This window comes from Syngnathus floridae, chromosome 10 (assembly GCF_059516105.1).
Source record: "Syngnathus floridae isolate MCC-2025c chromosome 10, RoL_Sflo_1.0, whole genome shotgun sequence".
NCBI lineage: Eukaryota > Metazoa > Chordata > Actinopteri > Syngnathiformes > Syngnathidae > Syngnathus > Syngnathus floridae.
Window position 1 is genome coordinate 7179232 of NC_142422.1, and position 26562 is coordinate 7205793.

At 38.7% G+C, this 26562-nt stretch overlaps 1 protein-coding gene across 6 annotated transcripts in view; it reads right to left on the bottom strand.

The window, feature by feature from the left end:
* Window positions 1–26562, bottom strand: part of ascc3 (activating signal cointegrator 1 complex subunit 3) — a 155610-nt gene that overhangs the window by 3432 nt on the left and 125616 nt on the right. For 2 of the 6 annotated variants that reach the window (XM_088386269.1, XM_088386272.1), the window contains 38 exons: window positions 24531–24659; window positions 24218–24368; window positions 23299–23870; window positions 22834–22948; window positions 21840–22041; window positions 21469–21604; window positions 20667–20792; window positions 20225–20428; window positions 19373–19513; window positions 18493–18657; window positions 17726–17902; window positions 17105–17176; window positions 16835–16969; window positions 13079–13270; window positions 12476–12700; window positions 12255–12374; window positions 12002–12166; window positions 11808–11894; window positions 11055–11231; window positions 10748–10973; window positions 10291–10445; window positions 9800–9898; window positions 9320–9488; window positions 8962–9182; window positions 8581–8666; window positions 8197–8363; window positions 7775–7920; window positions 6964–7084; window positions 6620–6762; window positions 6055–6192; window positions 5729–5849; window positions 5376–5508; window positions 4923–5048; window positions 4206–4317; window positions 3996–4130; window positions 2831–3055; window positions 1331–1482; window positions 1035–1185 (listed from right to left, as the gene is read on the bottom strand). In XM_088386269.1, the coding sequence (XP_088242395.1) occupies window positions 1035–1185; window positions 1331–1482; window positions 2831–3055; window positions 3996–4130; window positions 4206–4317; window positions 4923–5048; window positions 5376–5508; window positions 5729–5849; window positions 6055–6192; window positions 6620–6762; window positions 6964–7084; window positions 7775–7920; window positions 8197–8363; window positions 8581–8666; window positions 8962–9182; window positions 9320–9488; window positions 9800–9898; window positions 10291–10445; window positions 10748–10973; window positions 11055–11231; window positions 11808–11894; window positions 12002–12166; window positions 12255–12374; window positions 12476–12700; window positions 13079–13270; window positions 16835–16969; window positions 17105–17176; window positions 17726–17902; window positions 18493–18657; window positions 19373–19513; window positions 20225–20428; window positions 20667–20792; window positions 21469–21604; window positions 21840–22041; window positions 22834–22948; window positions 23299–23870; window positions 24218–24368; window positions 24531–24659 (6117 nt within the window). Of the gene's footprint in view, window positions 1–1034; window positions 1186–1330; window positions 1483–2830; window positions 3056–3995; window positions 4131–4205; window positions 4318–4922; window positions 5049–5375; window positions 5509–5728; window positions 5850–6054; window positions 6193–6619; window positions 6763–6963; window positions 7085–7774; window positions 7921–8196; window positions 8364–8580; window positions 8667–8961; window positions 9183–9319; window positions 9489–9799; window positions 9899–10290; window positions 10446–10747; window positions 10974–11054; window positions 11232–11807; window positions 11895–12001; window positions 12167–12254; window positions 12375–12475; window positions 12701–13078; window positions 13271–16834; window positions 16970–17104; window positions 17177–17725; window positions 17903–18492; window positions 18658–19372; window positions 19514–20224; window positions 20429–20666; window positions 20793–21468; window positions 21605–21839; window positions 22042–22833; window positions 22949–23298; window positions 23871–24217; window positions 24369–24530; window positions 24663–24901; window positions 25002–26562 lie in introns of those variants that run through there. The other 4 variants (XM_088386270.1, XM_088386271.1, XM_088386273.1 and 1 more) reach the window with 3 other exon arrangements.

Sequence of the window (26562 nt, forward strand, 5' to 3'; positions counted from 1 at the left end):
TGATAACTTGAATTCTGTTATTATGCATTTAAAAAATATATATAATCCATATAAAAGTAATGAAACTGCTCAGAAAAGCAAATCCAATATTGTTATCTAACTAAAACTTGGTTAATTAAAATAAAAACCACTTATGAACATGCCTCCTTCATGTTTCGAATTAAGTCCAAAGCTCAACATGTACAAGAAAGAAAGAGGTACTATATGTATGCATGTGCGTTGTGGGAGCTCGGGGAAGAAAACCTTTCCGATTCACCCGGCAAAGGCTATTTATGTGAAGATTACTCACTCTGAGCAAACCAGACAGGAACACTGCTGCACATCTAATTATTTAATTAGCGAGGCCACCATACTGTGGGAGGGCAGGGGGCCGATGAGGGGAGTAAAGGTGGGGAAGGATGAAAGCAGGCCCACTGATTGGGTGAAGCGGCAGAGCCTGCTGTTGCGCCTGGTCACTCTCATCACAGCAGCAATTAGCACTTAGATTGGAGCAGTAAACCCTATCAGTGGAGCTGTAATTGAGGATCCTGGAGGTATTTGGGGTCACAATGGCAAGGCTGCTCATGGCATGTAATGGTGGTAATGGTGTGGATGAGTGTGTGAAGACTATAAAATCGCATGCCTGGTGTGATAACTACTGCTGTACTTACGAAAAATGAGGTATTTAACACCCTATAAAAATACTCAAGGCTTGAAATTCATCAGCTAAAATGTATGGAACTTGCCACACTCACATTTTGGTACTTTGCAGTGCTAGCACACACTCATGGATGGAAACTTACCTCATAGCTAGTAAGACTGTACAAGTGCAACAAGTTACAATTGAATCTGATTAAAAAAGTTAAATGAAATTCTGATGGTTAAATTTCAGCTGCTGTTGAATACACATTGGGTATAAAATCAAACATCTGATTGTGAACGCACATTTTGACGGAACATTTTAGCCACCAAGGTGGGTTATTATTTTTTATTTATCTTATTGTTGGGGTGAAAATGGATACATTCTAGACTACTTTTGTATTTTTGTTTTTTACCTGGGTTACTTGATTTGAAGGGAACTCACGGCCGACCATTGCTGCAAAAATGCTTTCCTTTCCACTGCAGGTAGCTATCAACTCGGGAAGCCCTTCAATTGGTCCATTGTAGCATTCTGCATTTCCTCTCCCCTTCTGGTTTGACCATTTCCTAAAATTTATTAAGCAGAATGTTCAACAGTACTCCACAAATGGATGGGAGTCACAACACCATGGGGCAGTTTTTAAAGACAAAAGGATGATTGGTCTTGACCTCATGAGTATTGAGTATAGTCGGTGCTGAATGTCACACTTACCTGAACAAGTACAAATCTTGCTGCTCCACATGTGGCAGGGTCAGTAGAGAAGAATCATGCAGCCAGCGACCTTGCACAATCATCTGCACCAGGTTGCAGACACTTAAAGCTGTTACAAGCCAGCCTTCATTTGCTGCTACATCAAGCAAGGCCTGTGTAGACAAGATAGGAAAGGATCTAAAATATACGTATCAAGCTACAATTAACCTTTCTGAGCCCAGGTTAACGTTTTATTTTATTTTTTTATTTTATCCACATTTGAGTGTGACGGACACACACACACACAATTTTTCTTGCGATGTATGCCCAAACCTAAGTGGAGACAGAGAAACAAATCCTCGTATCTTTATTCACTACTCTGGCCAATTCCCCACAAGTATACAGCCTGTGAGCGTAATCCCGGACTCTGCTGGCTTATTACAGTCACACATTGAATCATTCACTAAATCCCCTTTGTAGCCACTCATCAACAGAATGCCGCCATTACCCCCAGATTCCTTGGCTCGACTACTGAGTAAAATATTGGAACTGCTCCAATATGTACAGGAATCAACCACATTAAGTCCTGGCAGCACATCACCCCCCCGCTGTTTTCTACCCCATAATATTTCCTCAAACCTTATGTATTAACGCATTTACATTTACACTAGTTCTAGGCGGAAGTGAAAGATGCCTATGAGTGATGAAAAAACAATCGTGAAGCTGAGAAATGGAAAGTGCAGATTTAAGTAAGCAGAGAAGTAGCATCACATTTAATGGTCAGGTTATTTGTTTGCCGCTTCCCTGTGAACCCGAACATGATTAGATGCCCGTCTTTGATGGATTGACGACTCACTAAAACACAGTGGTTTGTATGTTGTGTATTATGTCATGTTGTAATCGTTCAACCAGAAACGTACAAAATCCCTCATTTTCTTTTCATTCCCTCCAGAATTTTACAAGATGTTTTAAAACAGACTACAGCAAAGTTTTAAATAGAGAAGTTTTTTTTGAAGCATACGCAATAATGCAAAATACATTAAGCTCACCTGGAACCATGATGAGAACAAGTGGTAAAAAAAATGGATGGAAATATAGTACACTATACTATGCAGTAGTATCCATCATCTACAGTAAGTCACTTTTTTGGTCATTTGGAAGCTTGGCCCATAAAGTGTTGAGTTTAAGTGCTACGATTGAAATACAATCAACGCTGCTTTTATGGGAGCTGAAGTGTACTTGACAGTATGCACGTGTTTTTTTTATCTCCAGGCCATTCAAATCACAATTTCAGTGAGCCCAAAATCAAAAAGTGTAAAATGTTCCGTGATCTATAAAATTAAGCTCCTGTACTACATGACATAAATTATGTATTTACAAGACAAGAGCAATATGATAACTTATGATAACTGAATATTATGTTGTATGAGGTGAGTTAATTAATGCGTGTTATTGTGGATCCTGTCACACACCACTTTGAATCAGGCAGTCATCATCCATTGTGTGATTCTAACAATTTACCTGACAGATTCGGATAGCGTTGTCCAGAACGGTCTTGGTATCAGTTGCATAGTCGCTGCATGGTAACTGGGCATGGCTGAAGTGAGCCTGAAGCAGTAAGTGGGTTTTCGTATGGGCACTGTCATAGGAGTGGGGGTTGACCTTCAGAGGGAGCTGTTGAGCCAGACTGCTGTTGAGTTGATCTTCATTGTGTCTCACAGGGAGCTCGGCATACTCCTCTGCTTCCTGTATCAAGCAGACATCAAACATGCTGTCATTTTTCAAAATTCAAGCAACCTCTTTTATTTAGTCCTATTTGGAGAATACCATGAACATGACAGGATCTATCCTATAATCCGAAAGGCCTGCATTTATGTTTATTCAATTAAGTTTATGTATATGATGGGAGTTGACGGGAAATATTTGTTAAAAACTAATTGGGGACATCCAATAGAAAACACAGCAGAAAATACTCTTGTCACAAAAGTAAATCTCACTCCTTGTGCCTATGTTGGCGTGTTTGTTCTTTTCCCCAGTAGTCTAGTTGTAAAGATGATAATTCAATCCAGTTTAAGTTTGGCTAATATAGACGCATCAACAGGCTGTGCTGGAGGCATTTGTCTCCGCTTGCCCTGCGCGCCCCGCCCCATCCCCCAGTCCCAGGGTTGTTAATGCACCATCAATTACTGTTTAAAGTCATTGTTGAGAAATCAAGGAGCTGAAAAGGACCGTAGCCAAGTCAAGGCTGGTGGTGTGAGTGATGAAAAAAGGAACAATTGATGAATTATTTATTTTCAGTGTTGTGTCTGTATATGGTGCTCTGGGGAAATAAAAGACCATTTAACATTGTTAGGTAAGCAACATAAACAGAAGTAACATTATCTCACTCCCCCTAGAATAAGAAAAATGGGATTGCATCATTAAAGCAATGATTGCAACAAGAAAGTGTGACAGGACTAAATATGCAGCTGAATCCTTTATAAGATGGTTTTTCACCAAGTAGTAAATGCTTGCGAACATAGTGAATTTTAAGTTTTTGGTAGCGGTTGTGAAAGGTTGCAAAGATTTTCGCAGACAGTTTTTTGACAGTTCCGAATGTCTTAATATTCTTTTGGGACCAGAAAGTATTCTGGTAAAATAGAGACAAACAAACAAATATTTCTACAATGGATGTGCAAATACTCACAGTTAGAATCGAAAGAATCTCATGGATGGGAAGTTCAGCCCTCAGTCTTTCTTTAAACAAGCGAATGGTCTGATGCTTCAGGTAGTAATATGACGCAATGCGACCATAAGTCAGAGGCTCAATTGCCCTGTCATCCTTGAGAAACAGAAATTTTAAAAGTCAAACAAGCAGAAAATGCACACATTTCAATACGTCAACAGAAGCACGCACCTCTTTTATTTCAATGCAGTAGGAGCACTCCAAGTCCCGTAGGTTCTTTTCTACCAGACTTGAGAGGTATTTGTTAATAGAATCATTGTCGATGTCTTCCAAGCTGTAATAACTGAACACAGACAATGCCATTTGAAGTTAGTTTTAGATATTACTTAAGTTATTCTTATAGCTTTCCCTCATCTATGATAGGAAAAAGACTCCAGTAAGGAATGGAACCCTTTTCATGTGCGAAGGGTAATTTCACTACATAAAAAAAAGATCTGATACTATGTGGGAATGAAAAAAAAAACACGTCTGTATACACTTTTCAGAAGAAAACAGCCATCTGAAAGGAAAATGACCAGTCATCCCAGAAAATGACTCCCAGATTACACTATCAAACTGTGTCGTAAATAGGTTCCATATTCGGCAGAGCAATTTGAGAATTACCACATGAGGCCTAGCAAAAGTACAGTATAATCAAAGACAATTTGCACTAGGTCATGATTGTGGTAGATACATCAAATAGACCAGAAAATAATACCAGACACTATATTAAAAATACCAAATCCTGATCATTTTTTATGATTAAGCAGTTAACCTTGTGCCCTCTTTGAAAACTCTGTGCAAACATAAACCTACATGCATAAACAGACTTGCAATGATATCATCTTTGTATAGTTTAGTTAGGGTTGGGCAACTGTTGCAAATTATATTTATGTATTACAAACTAACCTGGGGTTCATCACCAATCGCCTGAAAAAGTAAGTCCAGGTGATGTAGTCCATTGCATCTTGTTTGGACGAGACAGTCCCCGCGGCTATCTCTGCATTCAAATGGTCTGACAGCACACTGAGGAGGCTAAGGATACAAAAATCACTTAAGACAGATATAAATGTGTAGAGTATCTGAATCAAATTATCAGTCTCAAACTGTTACATAAAGCCTGTGCATTAAATGCCCGACTTTATGTCAAAACTCAATTTGCTTAAGGCTACAGTAGTAGTCCAACTATAATACTGTACCACACCTAGATATAGATAACATTAACAAGTCCATTTGACATGGAGAAATGAATTAGGTAATTTCAGCCTCCTTTTCTTGAATTGAAGGAAATGCCAAGACAGAGTTACTATACAATGATTTTTGAGATTTGTGTATGTCAAGAGAATTGTTTTTCACAGTTACCTGGATTCAACAGGGAAGGGCTCATAGAGAAATTTCTTGTAGAAATCTTTTTTGATGTCATGGACAAGAATGACTGCTTTGCCCTGGTCATCAAACTGAGGACGACCTGCTCGCCCCATCATCTGCAGAACATCTGCAGAGACACATCACATGGTGCAGAATGGAAGAGATGGTCAGAATGACCTATTTTTCACGAAGAAATGTTTTTTTTCTTTTTGCTTTACATGACATAACAAAACAATTGTTGTCTTCCACAACTGGTGTCTACAGTACACGCTTTCTTGTGGCCTACCATTTTCCATTTTTTAGTCAAAATGACTTAAAAACTTTATAACCTCACAACAACTTTGTACCTGTGATGGGATAGTCCACATATCGTCTGGTTTTTCCATCAAAGTATTCAGTTCCTTTGACGACCACCAGATGAGCAGGGAAGTTTACTCCCCAAGCAAGTGTGCTTGTGGCAATCAAAACCTGAGAAAACAAGTAAGATCAGTTTACAATTCTTAAAAACTGATAACACAAAAATACTTAGCTCTGCAAGTGCAACCTTCTAACCTTCTTCTGTGTCTCATTACAACTAAATCCTGTCTCTCAGAGGCTTTCACCGAGCATTTTCTAGCAACTACATTACACTTGATTTTAAAAGTCAAGCCTGGTTAATGTAGCAAGATTGTACCTGGATCTTGCAGTTGACAAACAGCTCCTCCACAGTCTTTCTGTCTCGTTCATGCAGCCCAGCGTGATGCATCCCAATTCCAAATGCCAACGTTAGCTTCAAGTTAGAATCCCGCACTGTGCCAATGATGTCCTCAATCTACATTCAGCCCAAAACAAAGTCACAGAAGGAAGGAATTAAAATTCTATCTTGGTGTCTTTAACTATCCTGAGATGATTGTGGGCAAATCACTATCAACTTTGCTTTAAAAGTACTTGCACAAAATGAAGAACAGGAATAAAAAGACACTAATTAACAGTGTTAGAAGCTCCACATGATCACAACACTTGCAAATATCTCTAAAAATTGTAAGAACATTACTAAAACCTGAGATGCAGATCTGTGAACTGACTATTTTGCAATAAGACTGTACGTAGAAAAATGTATTAAATTGTGACATGGATACAAACTACCAATCTTCTAATGCATGTGCCTTCCGTGTTGCTGCAAATGACCCATGCATTTATGTATGAGCTCTGCTATTACTGGTGAAATAAATGATCTGCTTAGTGGTAGTCGACAGTACTTCTCTCTCGTCCTGATGCAGCCACTGTTTGGGGTTGTCTTCCGTCGCTAGGTATGCAATGAGGTCCAGTGCTGTCAATCGGGTTTGACGTCGGGATGAGACAAAGATCAGCACTGGTTTGGCTGGAGAGTGACTACGTATTGCTGTGAAGAGAAGTATACAGAGTATGCTGAAGTTGACAATTAAGAAAAAGTAAATCAAAACATACTTTTTTGTATTGTATAGATATGATTTGAAGTGCGAAAGTAGTTAATTGCTGAAAAGTATGGATAAAAAGAATTCGGCTGCAAAATATCATGTGTGTATGGGCTTCAGTATTTACACAATAGAGTAGTCAGATGTACCTTGGAAGGTGGGTTTGTTCATGGTGGCCATGCGGGGGCAGTAGTGCTGTCCTGGGAAACCGTGAATGTGAACCTCCAGCGGGACAGGGCGAACAGAAGGACGGAAGTTAAACAAACCCACCTGTCAAACAAAAGACAAGAAGGGTGTGGTGAAAAGCGAAAAGGGAAAAATGCATAAAGTATAATGTGAGCAGCTGGTATTACAAAGCCCCATCTGGTGGTAATGTGAGGTTTCTATCACTGTCATTGAGAAACCAAAACACAAATTGCTGCTGGGCTGGTGCTATAAAGTCTGAAAGCTTTATGGTGTTGATGGATTCTAATATGTTGTGGTGGTGCGCAACAGCATTGAGTCAGCACTGAAATCGAAGTGTGATTTAGGAAGCTGTTAGTATCATGTTTAGAATGTACCAATAAAAAACTGGAGCGTGAGCTACAAATCAGCCCACCCAGTATAGCCAGCAAAATGTAAAGGGCAATATCCCCATCTTGTGGCTGGACTGAAAACTCATCTCTATGCATTAACAAATTAGTTCGTACCCTCTGTTAATGAAAGAAAAACCTAAAATAGTCAAAGAAATAATTGAAAGATTGACATGGCATTACAGTACATCGAGATGGAAATCCGATTGAGAAAGAAAACCTGATGGACACATACATGTGCAGGAAGCAGTGCAACCAAGAGAAATGCTACGAAATTAAGAGAATAAACATTTGGCAATTAAATCACATCATTTGATGGAACATGATTTAGGTGGAGAGCAGCAGAGAAGGCCTGTCTGTCCCGAGCATTTCACCACTGGTTTCTTACCTGTACAATTCCCAACCAGTCAGCAAGGTCTCGCGCATTAGCCAGCGCCGTGGAAAGACCGACAACCCGAACACTTTTGGAGGTATGGGAGGAGATGAAGTTGGTTCTTGACACAATGACTTCTAACACTGGACCTCTATCTTCCCCTGTAATTCCACAAAATAGTCTCCTTAGATTTTAATAGTACATAGTAGGATGAGACTTGAGTTTTAACTACCACCATTTCAGATGTTTCAATAAAATGCATGAAATGTGAATTTTATTTTTTTGTCAGCTACTATAACTGAAATCAAGTGTTTAAAAAGAGTCATGAGTCCTGGCCCACTATTATTTGTAGATTTATTTTGAGAGCAATTTTTACATTTATATTTGATAAAATTAGTCATTATTTTTAACATCCTAAATATGAAGACCTTACATACCAAGCAGGTGGATTTCGTCAATGATCAGGATTGCTACTTTCTGAACGTAGCTTCTGTTTTGCCAGCTTCTGCTTACTCCATCCCACTTCTCTGGTGTGGTGACAATGAGGTCAGCCTGTGCTATAGCTCTCATATCTGGGGTCACATCACCTGTCAGTTCCACCACTCTACACATAGATAAAGAACACTTTAGAGGAACACCTCATACCTTAGATGAAACTTGTACAACTTCAAGTGGCAATGCTCAAGATGTTTACCCCATCCAACACTAGTCTACTGTAGGCCAAATTCATAAAGGAATATCCAGAACTAGTATACTGCAGGCCCAAATTCATAGAGGAATTTATAAATATATTTGTGTGAATTTCATCTTGACAAACTCACTTCTTTCCCAGTTTCTCTTCCATCCTGATTTTCCAGTCCTCAATTCTCTCTCTGACCAAAGCTTTAAGGGGGGCAATATACACCACCTGAAAGCACAGAAAAATAACATATGTTTCTGAATGGGTAAAATATTTAATTTTAGGGTTGCAACAAAAGATGAACATATTATTATTATTATTAGTAGTAGTAGTTTATTTCATTTGGATATATCAAAGCAATGGCAATAATAAAACCTAACAAAATTAAAGCCTCCCCCAAAATATTCCAGTACACAGATAGACGTCTACATAAATGGAAAAATGGTATATGATAAATGGAAAATGGTATGAACAAAGGCCTTTACAAAAGTGAGACTGCTAGGGAAGAGCTGACATTTCTAACCTTGGCGCTTGGGTACATGTTGAAGACTCTGAACATGGCAATCTCAGCAGCTATGGTCTTTCCAGAGCCCGTTGGTGCCCCCAACAGCACATTAGTATCAGTGTGATAGAGTGTGTGGAAAATCTGTGTCTGGATGGGGTTGAAATGAGTGAACTTGTACAAGCTTTCATACTCCGGGCATCCCAAAGCTTTCACTGGCAATGGCTGCAGGTCCAACAATTCTGTGAGGTAAATATAACATGGATTGGAAGATATATTCATTGAAAATAAAAAAAAAATATTCACACACAATTTCTAAAGAAATCACATTATCTACTCGTTCTAGTCTGGTATTTTGGTTTTCTGTACGACGGAGTACCGGTGTGTGGAGGGTGTCGCTCAGGCAAGATAAGGTTCTGGAAATTGATGATACAGATGGCTTCGGCACCAAGCCAACGGTCAGACACTGCCTTGATGTAGTACTGAGAGGGCAGCGGTTCAAAGATGGGAATGGTGAACACAATGTGCTGCGGTTCCCCCGTTACCACCTAGACAGAATAAGGAACACACACAAATACTCTTAGAAAGACGCAATCATGATGCAAAGTTCACATTTATTTTTGATACAATGGATTCGCAGAAGCTTCAAAGATAATTATAAAGAGAGGATATTACATGTGGTTAGCTTAATAGCACAATTGCCAACAATATCATTGTAATATATTTAGTTGCAATTTACTAAGGGCAAATGTTTTACAATACAATACAAACAATATGTGCAAAAAAAAAAAGCTTATTTTTTTAGTACTGTCCTAGTAATAAAAACATGTACTATACTTTATGATGTCATCCAACCAACCTGCTTTTTCTGGAGGAGGAAGTACTCAGAGTGGTAGATGTGATCATTGATTGGGTCCTCCACCCATAACCACCAGGGCTCACCCACTGACCCATGTACCTGAACCATGAAAGAAAGGAGAGAGATTGGATATTGGCATCTATAGTAATTGTCATACCTTTGAATGATGACCCAAAATGAATAGATAACTTGATGTCTCTGAGCATACAGTAACAAGAAAAGGTATGGGACCTTATGGAATTAGCTTGTTAAATTGTTCATAAAAAGGTTAGCAGATCATAAACTAAAGTATAGTACATACTTTTTTTTTGGGTGGGGGGTGTATTTTTTCCACCATTAATTAATTTGACCTCTCACCCAGTGTTTCCCAAACACAAATAAGTGATTTTACACAAGAAATATGTCACAGAACACCACCAAAGAATTGTTTCACTTTACTCAAAAACTGATAATAATTACAAGAAATCTTGGCCGAGGGCCACCACACCTACCTGATCATTCCAGCGGAAGTCAGGCGTGACAATGAGACGGACGCGTAGGACAGTTCGTGTGATTGGTTGAACGCTGGCCTCCATTGAGATTGAAGGGATCTGATGAACACACTGTTTCACTGTCAACCCGATGTTTACATGATGCAGCATGTGGCCTGGAAACAACACACCTGGTATTAACACACTAAAAAAAAAAAAACACTTCACATAAAAATGTAAATGTTTTTTTTCTCTATGTTTGATACATATGTTGACATTATGACAGGGAATATTTCGACTAGGGATCACCAAAAACCTAAACACAAACATTTGAAAAGTAAAAATGCATTGTAGCACTAGTGAAAACATGGTATCATAATTCATACTGGATCCATGGAACAAGAATTAAACAGAATATTTATGAGTGGTGGCTCTTGTGTGTCAAATGTCAAGTTCATAAACAGCCCTTTCTTCTTACCAATTTCATCCTTCCTCATATCCTTTAATTTATCAACTGTGAGATTCTTCTCCTCTAATCGAGTCAGAACGACGTGGCTCAAGTTGGAGAACTGACGAAGAGGATGGGCAAAGCCCCAAAGCCGCTTGTCAATGACTTTGCAGAGTGTGAGCAATCGATAGGTCATGGCCGGCCAACGCTTTCTTAGAGCAATCTCAAACAATGCTCTGACAATTCGAGCAGCATTCTGGAAAGTGTCAAAAGTAGAAGAAAATCAGACAATTCTCATCAATTGCTTTAATAATAGTTTGAATAGTTTATTTATTACCTGTGCAACATAAGAGAGGTCTGAGATGAGGGAGAAGCTGTCAACATCTCCACGACTTATGTATGTCTGCAACAAAATGTTAACTTTGCCGTAGCCATTTTCCACTCCACCTGTCGCGGGGAGCTCACAGTAGTTACACAGCATCTGCTCCAGCTCCTCCATCTCTTCTTCACGAACCTGCCAGCATGATTCCCAAACATGAGCACTTTGAACCATTGTCAGTAAACGCTTCTTGAGGTGGAAAGATCATACAGATGACAAAAGCGACTGTAAGTAAACGTTCACACCAGTGTTTTGATGCGGCAGTTTTTGTTTTCTTTTGTTTTTGTCAATGCTAAATACAAGAAGATGCTTTGTAGGACTATGATGTCTGGTACAAGACCTAATTTCCCTCGGGATATGTGAAGTCATGCTAATAACCTGAATTCCTTGTTACAGTTTTGGGTCAAGGAAAATGAATTTATTTTGGAAAACACTGGCCAGGGTGAAAATTGGCCACAACTGTACTTTCAACACCACCACGCTCATGAGAATACTAATGCGTCCCCAGTAAAAAAAAACATGTGCATGCTGTCTGTTCTTACTACAGTTTCTTAAGTTTTCAGGACCCCGCATGGTTTTTGAAATATAAACAAAGTCCATTTGCAATTGTATAATGAACTATTTAGTTGCTTTTGTTGTTTTGTCTACATTATGATTCCCCTTTGGTTTGTGGTGTAAACTTCTTTCTGAATCATAGACCTGGCAACTTACCTTAAGCTGTTCAAATTCCTCAGCTTTAGAGACAATACTGAGGATGTCAGCTTCTGTTCGCTGAGAGTTGAAAAGTTCATTGAATGTCTTCATGGACAAAGGGGAAAGAAATATACAAAAACAATTTGAATATCCTTGGCTATCACAATTCTTGAGAAATTGTTTCTGGCTGCTTTTCAGCTGTATTTCTCTACCTCTATAGTGTTGTATCTGATGTAGAAGTGGCTGGACGTCCTCCCCAAGTCAGTGGAGGCAAAGTAGCCAGTGCGCTCCTCAAAACGGATCATCCTGGCTTTGTCCAACTTTCTGCCTGACTCTTCCACGAGCTCCTTTCTGTACAGCGCTAATGACGGATCCATCTGAAACACATTTTTTCCACCAAGTATTAAATTTACTCGAGTACGTATATAGTATTTTGGTGACAAAGTTGGAATTGAGATCACAAACCTGCAAAGCCTTATAGTTGATACCATATGCAAGTGGATTAGCCCTCATGCGGACATAGAGGTAAGTGTAACTGAGCCACTTCACTGCCTCATCCACATTGGTGACTGTACCCAAAGCAATCTACAACAGCAGGAGTCAAAAGATCACTTTAACCATCAGTCTCTGTTCAATGTAGTATTGAATGACTACACAAAAACAACAGTGTTTTTCCAGAAACTAACCTCAGCATTGAGGTTGTCAGCCAGGCTGTCAAGAAATTGACTCTCAATGGGATTCTGCTGGGTGAGCAGAGTCAGGTAATGGCTGAGCTTTTCATGGGTGGTAATGATGGTGCCTTCCCCATACTTGTCAAACTGTGGCCGTCCTGCACGACCAAAGATTTGCATCACGTCTAGTATGCCAAGATCAACCAGGGCACCACGCTTGGCATCATAAATCTGTGTCCCCTGGAACCACAAGAGACAGGAACACATACAATTAAAATTATTTGAACAAAGACATCTGTACATGAAAATAAGTATTGTTCTGAGTTAACTTGTGAATATGAGTGTGAATGCTCAACATGTGCCCTGCAATTGGCTGGTAAACAGTCTCTCACCCAAGTCACTAAGCTTCAGCTCACATGTGACCCAAGTGACGATTCGTTTGATAGAACACGGGATAGATAGATTTCAAACACCAATTTTCAAATGCCAGGTTTTGTGAGTTGCAAGATGTTGAGATGATTTCTTTTGAACAGGGGTGTGTAGACATTTTATATACCAACTATAGGTTTAAAAAAATGCAAGTAAAAGGTAAACTAATGAAATAAAAAAAATAAGTACCTTAATTATAACAGCATGGGCAGGCAGGTTCACTCCCCAAGCCAAGGTGGCAGTACAGACAAGCACCTTGAGATACCCTCTAGAGAACATATTCTCCATCAAACTGCGGTCAGCCCGCAGCATGCCTGCATGGTGGATTCCAAAACCATCTGGGAACATCTCCTTCATTTGTTTGTTTCTGGAGCGCAGGATCTAAAATTTCAGGTAAACAAAACTGGTTAAAAAAATCAAGTCACTCATACACACAAACACAAGCGCACACACACATGCGCACACACACGTGGATTGAAATGTATCTATGATTGACAGGTGGATTGTGCTCGATGGGAGTTCTCATTATAGGGCTTTATCTCATTCGGCGGGCATCTAAATGAAGGTTAAAGCACACCAGGCTACTGCACAGTAAAGATGGGCCATAACATGCCAGGAGTTAAGCTGAGAGTTCGTGTTAAATCAAACGTTTGGACGAGATGTGTATGCAATTTTGCTTTCCAGAAATGTAAAGGTCTAAGTAAATAATTTCTTTCATAGTTTTTAATTTTCAAGTTGTATCGGTGACAGAACAAATTGATGAGTGGTAATAATATGAGTGGCAAAGGGTATTACGGAAGGACCGAACGTACAATTCAGGATTAAAAGGAGAAATGATAGCACTTAAAGTTGGACATACAAAACAGCTGAGAAAAATTAGGTTTTTGCGCTAGGGAAACAATTAGATTCCTGAAGTTCAAACCAGCAATCCAATATATATATGGAAGTTGTTGATGCAGCAACAATAAACACTACAAACATCATCTGAGGAAGGAATCGCAGCTTCTCAACACACACTAAGATCATTCAGAGGAAGTCATAACCAGAATGATGAGCAATAATGGTGTTTGTCACAGGTTAGTAAAGTTTGTGCTTCAGCGACTGCAATCTATTACAACAGCCTGGGGTGGTATACAAAAGTATTAGTGGGGCAGTGTTGTAGCGTTTGTTTGTTGGTTTTCCATCATGATTCCACTTTTTTTCCTCATCTGGGTCATTCCGTAAGAGGGAAGGAAGGCAATTGAAATGCTGCAGCAGAGGCTTTGCTTTGATGTGTCTGTGTGTTACAAACTTGATTCGAGGCCCTAATCTGAGGTGAGTTGGCGCTGATGTCTGCTGTGCCATAGCTACATCTGAGATGGCAGTGACCTAAGCTCCTCATCAGATCCCATTAGGCTCTGCCACTTGCTGATGCTGCTGCTGCAAAGCTCACTCTGTCCACAGATAACTAGCTGCCAACTCTGTTCATTGTTGATCTTGCTTGCGAACGTGCAGAGAATCTCAGCGTACCGTGGAGGTTTATTTACCAGTTGAAAATGAAAACTACAGAATTCTTTTCAAAATAGAAATAAAAGCAGTTTGAAGATTAGTGATATCTTCAGTTACATAGGAAGAAACCTGTTTAGAAAATTGGCCTCAGTATGAGGTTAAAAACTTGTTCTTTTATGACAGGTAAGGAGCCTTTTAACATGTCTGTAACGTGATTATGAATTATAATTTATTTTAACCATACATCCAACAATTAGATGCAAATGTACTATTCTGCACTGCAAAACTATTCTATCATTATTTTTGCAGTGGGTGGGATTCTAATTTGAATATTATTTTACCCATACCAACAATCATTAATTTTTCTTTGCGCCGTGGCTCATTGCTGTTGATCAATGTACCACGACGCTGTTTTGAGCATGGTGACAGGTTGTCATAAATCTGACACGAAGCGTGGACAGGTGTTGGACTAGTTTCTTAAAAATAGCAGCAAATGAAAGCAAACGCATATTAATGAGGTCTGTGTGTTGCTGATGTGAAATCCCCGGGGGGTCCATAATCAGATGCAGTCTGTCTTCATTGGTAACAAAGTTACGCTGAGCATTTGCATAATATGCAGGGTCTTTGATAATACGGACCTCCCTCACAACGAAAGACAATGTATATCAAATGATATATGACACAATGAAGGTCTTTACCTTTGTCATTACTTATTTGAAACTATTTTTTGAATTACGTGCATACTGCTTCACAATGTACAGTATCTCCTTGGAAGCTTGAACTCTCTCTCTTCTATTCGAGACTTCAAAATTGCGACAGGGTTACAAAACAGAGTTATGTATTGTAAGTACCCTGTGGGGCCACTAGATGTCTCTTAAACTCTACAGTAATCTTGGGTGGCTTAATCACTATGGACTTGCAAGGTAAACAAAGAAGGTCCAACTTGAGAAGGCAGAAGCTTGATTATCAGCACAGGCAAAAAGTAAAGCAGGCTCATGCAGACACCAAGTCTGGATCGAATCATGGTATCTACCTAAATTACTTCAATGTACTAACAAGGAGACAACAGTATGCACAGCAAAATACATATAACAGAAAAAATATATATATTATAAAATCAGGGAAATATTAAATTGCACTGTATCACAATTCTATGTTCATTAAATTTTAAATGGCTTAAAAAAAAAACTACTTCGATTTTTTATTAATTTGGCAAATATATGCAACTGCAAATGCATCCATCCAATATCCGAACGGCTTTATCCTCACAAGGGTCACCGGTGTTCTGGTGCATTACTAAACTTTGCCAGTCTCGTTTGGGCCTACACGAGCTTTTTTGGAACGCGCTACATACGTCAAATCCAAAATGAGAAAATATTTGAGCATAAGCAATAATATCAGTTTGTTGTTGTCTTTGTAGTGTATTCACTTAAACATAGGTTCAAAAGACAAATAGCAAAATGCACATGTGCAACATTATATGTAATGTTAACAGATACATTACTTGCCACAACTGGGTAGAATTAACAGAATGTTTTCTCTAAAGTTCACCAAACATTTTATTCAACAGTAATTGCTTTTTGTAGTTGCGGTAAAAGATGCACACTCCCATGATAAAAGCAATTAAATAACACTGGAAGAGAAAAAAATAGAAAAGTTGTTTAGACTTCTGTCTTTTAAGCAAGATAAATAAACATTCATTTAGATGGCTTGCCTTAGAGGTGCTTTAATTCTCTGCATATGCATATTAGGGATTAGCACACCTATAAATATTAATGCAGGGCAATTTTCAGAGAGCAAATAAGCGGTGCATTATCTCTGTGTGGGCTTTAAGTGGAATCACCCTGATGCCCCTTGCTTCACAAGCGCATGCTCGACCGACAAATGCTCAGAGTAAAATTAATGGAGTGGATAATACTTATTGCGCTGAGCTTGGGTTGAGGAAATGTAAACTCGGTGCATTCTATGAGCACATATTTCAGGCACCGTTGAGACAATTGCTTTTGAAAATCTGCTTCAAAGACTAATCAGGCGACGAGGCACCATTTTTAGTCGCCCGGCATAATCTCCTGTCTCTATTTCCAGCTTTGGAAAGCAAGAAAAGTGATCTGATTTGTATACATATCCCTTTTAAATAGAGAGGAGATTAGAGACACATCAATCATGGCTCAGCCCGAGGGAATGAAGGAAAAGGGTTACTAAATTTATCACACTGGCTTCTGCTGCAAGTGATTTAAATATGGGAATTTCAGCTCGGTTGACCGTCCTCTGTTGGAGAATAGAGCTCCACCTCGCCGTACTCTCACAGTGCTATAACTATTAATTACCCTTCCTTTCTCCATTGCATGCACACATGGACACACACAAACATTGGCAGGTGCACATCCACACTCACAATTTCGGTATAGATACAACAGACACAGATTATACTGTATGTAATGCTGATTTGCTTTGTACCTGTTTTTCACACTGGCCGTAGTCTGGACCGTGGTCTGGTTGAAAGATACACGATTCTCCATGATTCTTAGCCATCTCGATTAGCGCCATGGCTGTCCTAACTGTGGCGTTACGAGCATGGACGAACACCATTACCTGAAGCGATATATTATATTATCATTTTATCATTCTTCTTGTTGTGGTTATCATCCTCATCATTGTAATTATCATTACACATATCAAAATGTAGCTCAATATATGCATCATAAATGAAAAGGGTGGAGAAATTACCTGATGACCAGCCTTGACTTGTTCTACAACTTTGTTATAGCAAACCTCCTCCATGTCATGCATTTGCTGGAGCTAGGCAGAATAGAACATTTGCTAATTTAATTCACCAAGTCATGTCATGTTTTTATTCATATAAAATTATTATACTGTTTGAGGAGTCAAAAAACACAGCACGTTATTTCACAGCAAAATCTGGTGTCAATTGTGAATCATAGATTCTTGTAATATACAACAGCTCACAAACTACCTCACAACTCAGCCACTATTTAGAATTATATCCTCTCAAGGGATAATGCAAGAGAAATGCAACTTGGATGTAAAGTGCTTTAGAGTAGTCACTTAATTGCTTGTACAGCAATATAAATTTACTATCCACTGAAAATGACTCAACCTAGCCATTATTGTCAAAACAACTGGCACAACTACATACCTCATGTTACGTATACATGTCATTTATCAATGCAAAGTCACCTATCTTGGTCACCATGTTTCATGTTGATAAAAAAAAAAAAAGCTCTTTGATTTGTTCAACAAGACGTCATTGCAAAGGTTTGTGGACGAGATTTATAATCCGTGATGGTCGTGATTGCCTTCCACAGAGTGTGATCAGTGTTCTTTTACCTTGTTAGTAGTTTTGATGCCAACAAAAGTCTGTCCAAGCGGCACAGGTCTGAAACGACTATCGAAGAAGAAGAGGCCAATATATGGGTTGACGTGCAAGAACGTGGCCACATCTAGATAGTTGGGAAGAGTGGCTGATAATCCCAGAATCCTAATCATACTCTGGGTGGACTCCACCTGGTAGGCAAAAAAAACAAATACATAATTCTATAGAGTTTCCATGGTCAATGAGCAATGCAGTAAACATTCAAAATAATGTGAATCAGAATCATACAACATTTTGATTTAAACGACTTGCTGTTAAACTGATTAATCTAACATTGTCTCTTAATCAGTCTAAAAAAATACCTTTAATTGAAATTGAGTATTCGAGTACAGTAATAGAGAACTCGGAGAGTCTGTGTTATGATAGAAGTATTTTTGTGTCATGAAGGAAAAAGGACAACAACTTTGCAAATATGATGAGAATAACAAGGTCGTCATGTGAAAAGCCTCTTAAGACTGACGAGCCATTCTAGTGACTCACAATGCTTGAATAGCACTATTAATTTGCTATCAAAAGCTGTTACTAAATGTTATTTTAGCTGCTTTGTAGAATAAAACCACTGATGTTCAGATGAGTCACAAAAGCCAAAACATTAGCATCAAGGTCACTGTTCTGCTTGATAAATTTGTTTACACCATAAGCTCATTTTCAGCGGACAATGAAGAATTCGGAAACATTTCAGGGAAAACTGATTAGTGATGATAACAATATCCTCCTATACCTGTCTGATGGTCCGAGCCACAAGGCTTTCCAGCACTGGTCCTCGATCTTCATGAAGAAGGTGAACTTCATCCAAGATTAAGAGACGTACGATTTGGGAGAGAGCAATGTCTCCAACACTCTTTCTTGTCACAACATCCCACTTTTCTGGGGTGGTCACTAACATCTGGAGACACAAAAGAAAACATCTTCCATGACAGATATTCATTTACAAATAAAATATCGATTGTTTGTTGACGATGATCAATCTTTCATAATTGCTGTTGTAAATTACGCCTAATGACTAGAGCTCGATTCTGCTCGGTTGTCCCAAATTACTAAGTGGTGAGACAACATCTGAAAAACAAATCATTTTGACATTTTCAAGTCAGTTTATTTGTCAAAAACCGAATTACAAAAAGCTGGCTTTCGAACAAGGGTGTGTGGACATTTTATAACCTTGTGGAATTCACTTGACTTTATCAAGTCTCCTGAATGACTTCATTCTAGGACATCACTCCAAATAAAGTACTCGGGGAAAGGAATATAAAGCATACAAATGGTAGCAGGAAGGGACCCGAAGAAGATTCATTTATTTTTGATAATCTCACATTTATTTTTGATAAATGGTATTCTGAGTCATTAACCAGTAACATATCGTGTGCAAACTTTGTAAGCCTCCAAGCATGATAGGCTATCTTGAAACTATAGTTCAAATTGTTCGAGTTCAAGACGTGATGAAATATTGCTGTGGCTTAAAAAGGACCACACATTAAGATTTCAAAATACACACTGTTTAGGATATAGTGGCATTTGTAGATGTTTTTGCCAAAGAACAAAACCACTCCATGGTCCCTGGGAACATACTGTAAATGTGTTTTTACTATTTACGTAGTGGGTACCTGTGTTCGTAGAATCTCCCCTTTGGTTAGCTGCATGTCACCAGTGAGTTCTTTGACAGTGATACCCAGTGGCTCCAATCGTTTACTGAAGTAGTTCGTCATCTCAGCTGCCAAAGCTTTCATTGGCGCAACGTACACTATCTGGAGATACAAAAATAAATCTACTGTGTGACAGATTAAAGGAGAAACGTAGATGCCAAAGTAGGGTAAATTGAACAGTGGATAACTGAAGATGAAGGAAGGGGTAGAGAGTGATAAGGGCTAATGGACAGGAAAGAGGAGCTTGTAAAATGCTGGTGATAAACTTCCATAGAAAAATTGAAAAGAAAAAAAAAAGTTACTGAAATAAAGTACAGTTGTGAAGTTTGTCTTTTTGTAGGTCAACCAATGTGTGAACATTACTGAGAACAAAGTCTCTATGTGTCTGAATTATTTAGTCGATGCTCAGTTTGATACCATGGATTAAAAAGACACACACTGATACCTTTTGAGTGGGCTGCCGTATTTCAACACATCGTTGTCTATAGCAAGTGCATTTGTGTGTCATACTTCATGATTAAGAAATAGCCATGCACATGAAGTGTGCATGTAATTGCTTCTTGATCCAGTTGTGGAGCGCACACTGTTTGTGCAGAAGATATTTTGGTCAGATCTTAGCATGGGTATTCTAGTTTGCAGCATTGAGCATGAGGTATCACCGTCACTATATTAGCACTGGGCACATTATAATAACCCTAAATAACACCAAAACTCTTTCATGATCTGACACTATTTTCCAATATTACAACAAAGGTTCTGTTTGTTTTACCATTTTGCTCACAGTTTTGAGCCTTGCTTATAATCCTACAGTACCTTGAATTCATCTTTTTTGATGACACCACCGGGTTGTATGTGTTGCCGAATCTCGTGAAGGACAGTCAGCATTGCAATGTTGGTCTTGCCAGCACCAGTTGGGGCGCAGATTAGAAGGTTTTCGTTAGTGTTGTAGGCGGTCTCAAACACCAATGATTGGATCCTGTTAAGACGCTTCATTCCTTTGAATACTAGTTGTCCAATCTGTATTAAATAGTGTGCGTGTACACACATACCACACGCACACACACATACACACAGAGAAGACAAAAAAGTGAGACAAAAATCAATACAGCATTTTTGTACAAATGATTAAGATTAAAACCAAAATAGCTGTCAAAAATAACATGACATACTTAGAACACAGAGACTCTCAAATGAATTACACTCGAAGAAAGTGAATGGACAAAGTCAAACTACAATGCACACCATGTTATCTTACCTCATCCAGTTCAGAGATGTATATGGGTTTCTCTTCAAAACCAATAGGCATTGGTTCATTGGGTGGAATTTCCACCTCTTCATACATTTTAGTATTATCTCTGCGGATTCTCTCAGGAAGCAGCATCTGTTTACAAACAACATAAGAAGAAAGTGAAATAAATGATATGATTTTGTATTAATATGTCCCAGAGGTCCCATTTACCAATATGTTCCTTCTTGTTTATTAGGGTACAATGATCATAAACAATGTTAAAATAATATACCCCTCACAGTCAACATTTTAGGGCCACTATATTTGATACAGCTCTTGCATTGTATATCATACAGTGCAAGTTGTCATAAAGTGAGGCTGCACAGTGTACAGTATATTTCCATGGAAAAATATGTATTTTATATCAATCTGATACAAAAAAATATATTGCAACTAATATAAAGGAATTACAAAGTTTGAAAAATACTTCAATTCTGTCGCCGTCTATTTGATGACGCACTAATACTAATTGTGATACAATGCGGATATTTTGATCAACCATCTTATAACATACATAAAAACATTTTTATCACAGAAAATCTATCAAATAATGTACCTCCTTTGTTTGTAAACAACTTTGAGAACAGGGGCATTGGTGGGCGTAAGAATTAATTATTTATTCATTGTTTTAATTTATCCATTCATTTGTTTATTTAATTAATTAATATAATCGCAGTGTGTTACATGTTACATGCAGGTCTGGAATTAATACCAAACTGTACTTTGCTGTACAATAAAATGTTCAGAAAATATTAATAAAAGGGCTTACCCTGGCTCCTCCAATAAAGGCAGGTGCCTTTGTGGCCTCCGCATAGCTGTCATAGACATTTGGGTATTTAATGCGTTCATACACTCTTTCTCTAGTAAATACAGGTTCCTGACGAGCAGTCAGCAGAGCGTGTTCCCTGTGTGAAAGATATTTAATTATTACGTACAAATGTAAGAAAAGAAAACAGTTAAGCAGTTTCTTAATGAACTGGCTTATCGGGGTGAGGAGCAAAGAATAACACGACAACATCTGCAGTTTCTTTTTCCAAAAATGCTGTAGCTTGTCAGATATAACAAGACCTCATGTAGAGTAAAGGACAAAGAAAAGAGGAAAGAAAGGAGACCAACAAAAAGACGAGAGATCAGATATACCGCTGGGCTCTCATCTCTTTTGGGTCAAAGTTCACGAGAGCGTCTGAGCCTTCCACATCATCAGATCCTTTTCCCTTCTTCCTCTCTTTTTTCTCCTCCCTGCGGAATATCTTCATCAACTGTCTTTCTTGTTCGGATTGAATGGTCACCTGACAGCCGAAGGTGGGCCTTGAAACTTCATCATTGACTTTACGGAGAGAATCTGGAAGGGAGGAAAATAAGGTTACAAGGTTGGTTTTCAAATGATGTTAGTCCGTGTAAAGGCAGGATAAATATATTTTGTAAATGTGACACACCACAGAGAAGAGTATTCTTCACAACACAGCCAAATTTGAATGATAAAAATGCATTGTACAAAATGAGGTTTTACAATCATCAACTGTTGTTTCCACTCTCAAACACAGAACGAAGTGAAAACATGCTTGAATCAGCTTTCAAGTGTCAATCAAAAACTAGCGATAGACCAAATATCAGCTGGGCTGATCAGCACTGAATGGTCACATAAAAAAGAATGCTGGGTTGGCGATCAAGAATTTAAAGTAAAAAAAATCTAAATGATTAATAAGTAGAAATGATCATGCAAGGCACAAGCAGCATAGAAGGTGTTAAAGTTCCCTGTCGCAGTCTATCTGTTTAAGGCTCAACAACTCAATAAGAGTCAGATTTGCTCCTGAAAACAGATGAGATGTGATGATTGCATTGCAGCCTGTGCTGATTGAAATGAATGATTTCTACTTTATCTTATCTAGAGATTCAACCTGCTGTTTCCATCTTGCTGCTACCCGGATTCTAACACGAGTGTCCCACACACATTTGCTCCATTACTTTTTCTGTATTCCCCCTTCCTCAATTTGTTGGATACTATGCTATAAATAATAACCGCATCCATCCATCCATCCATCCATCCATCCATCCATCCATCCATCCATCCATCCATCCATCCATCCATCCATCCATCCACATTACAAAACATGGAAACAAATGTGTGAATAACCTGACTGTGGCTGGGAAAGTGGAGGAATGTTCAGCAGGGTGTCAACAATAACGATTCTCTGCTGCAGAAGTGTGGAGATCATTTCAAGACCTTCTGGGCCAAGCAACTCAAATAACTAGACAGAAGAGGAAAGAAAGGGACAAATGAGTTGCTGTAGGCCAAAATTTCAAACAGACATCCATGTTAACTACAGCAAGAATACACACATGCACCTATGTATCTAGATGAGTGTTTCACAAAAGCAACAGAGTGGGTCACCAAAATCGGTTGGTATCGACCGACAGCACTCATTGATGATCAGAATCAGCAGCATAGAACCGTGATTAGATACAGATACAAATCATTATTAATATTTAAATGCATTCTGCTTTGTGGTGCTAAGAAACAAACAACCCTAACTCTAAGTGACCCAAATATGAAGATATTTCCTTCTATTTTAAATGGATTTTTTGATGAAACACTTACCTCATTCTGCAGCTCATCATTGCTTTTGTGCGAGGCAAGCATTTCAAATAGAGACGTGCACAGATCCTCTGGGCTAGATGATATAATATTTCCTTGACTCAAATATTTATCCACTTCTGACCGGAGGATAGTTTCATTCGCCAAAGATCTTTCTGTGGGGTGTATCTCTCCCTCGTTGACAACATTCATCCTACTTTGTTGATTGTTTAGGAAGTTGGTAAAGTCCAAGCTCATGCTCAGATCTTTAACGCCAAAGCAGGGCAGTTCTTCCAGCGGTTCCAGCATAAAGCACTCCTGGGAGAAGGCGACATTGTGTCCAAAAGAAGACCCTTGTTGAGGTTTGCGTTTGGAGCAATACGACTGGATAAATTCCTCAATTCTAGAATCTCTAAGTAAATCCACCAGCCGTGCCACACAAGAAAAAGAAACTTCTGCAGCAGAAGAGGGAAAAGGGCCAAACATCTGCTTAATGCCCCGAGTCTCCTCTGTGCCCACATGGTCTTTGTTGTGGAATGTCTCAAGCAGAAAGACAGCAGCATGCTCAATTGCCTCTTGACCATTTTCGCTCCCCACTGTAAATCAGACACACAAAAAAAAAACTAAGGAACGACAGCACACAAAATATTGCTTCAATTTCTATTCTGACTCACATTTCCTGGTATTTCTGCTCCCTGAAAAAAGGTTTTAGGGATGTGGTAACAAGATTACAACTTTCATTACTAAGTCATTACAATTACCAGAGCCTCAATTTACAAGTTCATCAATTGGTAGATTTTTTTTTTTTTACTTTATGTTATGAGAGGTGATTGTACAAATGCACTTCAGACACTCCACCATTTGAGTGAGGTCCAAATCCACTTAACATTTTTCAACAAGCAGTACTTTTGTTTGCGTGTGTGCAGACAGCAGACTGTGTTACCTATCTGTTTGGCTGCAGCAAGAAGGTTCTTTAATTCCTGATGGACAGCTTGTTGCTTCATTTTATCCTGATGATCAGTGCAGAAGTGGAAAATCTTCTGCCACGTGAGACCTTCTTTTGCAAATAGCTCCTGTCTCTTCAAACGTTTGGTCTAAATAAAACACCGATCAATAAATTAATGTAATAAGTTCAATATGACCATATAATTTGCAGATGCATGTTACAGCAATGACAATCATTATTATGGTATACAGTCTATTCGCTCAATGAGTTATATAGGCTTTAAGAGAATAGGTTTTGATTTACAACTTACCTTGAGATCGCAGAGTTTCTCATTGAAATCCTCCTTCCTGGTGACATTAGAAAAGGAGCGTAGAGCTCCTGTCAGCCGCGGAGGAGACATCCTTTGCACACGTTTTCCAAATGCCGCTGCACAATATCTCTGCTAGACAAAATTAAGATGCAAAAAGCAAAACGTAAATCATTTTAATAGTGACGATCCACCGAAACAATGAATGTGTATTTGTCAAGTGTGTGTCACTAGTCCCAAAAACTTTGACACAAGCTAATGTTAGCATAAGTCCGATGTGTCATTTCTTGGTTTGTACTAGTTAAAGCTATGTTAGTTGCGTTTAGCGTTCATAACCATGTCATGACAAAAGAGTAGGACAGCAGAAAACTCACATTTTCATATACGTTGCAAAACACCTGATCACAACTCTAGTCTGCCAGGAACAAGCGCTGACCCGGCAGGCAGGCACGTCAACAAAAGTTCCACCATGCGATGCATTGTGGGTGAGGTAGTTTTTCATGAAATCGACTTGTAATAGGAGCGAACGAATAAGACTACATTACCCAAACACCTAAATACAACATCTCACGAGGTTCAATTTTATGACAGTGGAAAAAAAGCGCTTTTTTTTTTGTCTTACACAAGTATATCAACAGAGAAAAACAGTCCAGCATTTCTGTATTTAAGGATAATAATAGCATGAACTCTAATAATTTGATTATTTTGAAATATGTTGGCTCAGTTTGCCGTAAAAATAAAGTATCCAAACATATCCAAACAATTTTATGACAGTGGAAAAAAAGCGCTTTTTTTTTGTCTTACACAAGTAAATCAACAGAGAAAAACAGTCCAGCATTTCTGTATTTAAGGATAATAATAGCATGAACTCTAATAATTTGATTATTTTGAAATATGTTGGCTCAGTTTGCAGTAAAAATAAAGTATCCAAGCAGTTTATGGTTAATTATTTAGCTAAGATTTTCTTGTGCAGAAAACAATCTCTTATGGGCAATTACATAACTACGAGCTATTTTCTTATGCAGAAAATAATCCCCATTAAATCCAAATAATTTAACTTTTTAGTTAATTCCATTTCTATAGGCAGCTGCATGGCTCAACTTTTGACATAGCAAAATCCAGGTCAGGGCAAATGGTACCATTGTGTTTGTGGGCAAGACCTACACTTTGTAGCGAATCCCAGCCACTGCCAGTCCCAATCCGAAATAGAAATGGGTGGCCGCATCAGAAAGGGCATATGGAGCAAACACTTGACCTAATATATCATTCAAATGCCGATGCAGAAAGTACTAGAGAAAAATGTGAAGGTGAAAGCAATAGTGGAGCAAGTTGTGATGGGTCAATGAAGGCAGAAACATCAAGCTGGGTGGATGGCGCCAGTTGATCATACTAGGAACAACATCTGACAACAATATCCAGAAGTTCACAATCCAGAGGTCTATCCAGGTCATTTTAACCCAATAAACTCATTGTTGTTGATTTGGGACGAGCTTGATTTTCCAGCTACCAAGTTAAAGTTGCTGTTGAGTGGCGGGATGGCGCCCTAGTACTCTCTATTGGCCAACCACCATTACACCATAGTACACACCCCACTCCACAAGTTCTACGCATGAGTGGTGTCCAGTGGAGCAGGGGCATTGCTGGAAGAAAATTCTGCAACCAAAAAGTACCGCGAGTCTAATAATGAGTGCATACGCATGAGCGCACACACGCACACACACACTCACACACACAGACATACACACACGTAGACACCACTGAAGGGTATAGCTTGTTGAAAACAATACATCAGTTTGAGTCTTATCTATGTGAATTTCTCATGTTTGTCTTGTCATCCTTAATATTGTTGTAACCAACACAAACCTCATTTCAAATGAATACTCGGGGGATGACATTACCATGGGCAAAGTAATAGGCCTTGAACCAAAAAGGAAAACTTTGGATTTAGCCCAGTGTCTTTGATTCAAAATGACAACAAGATGCATATGAAATGATGGATGGAAAAATCAATCCATAAATAATACGTCTTTATTTA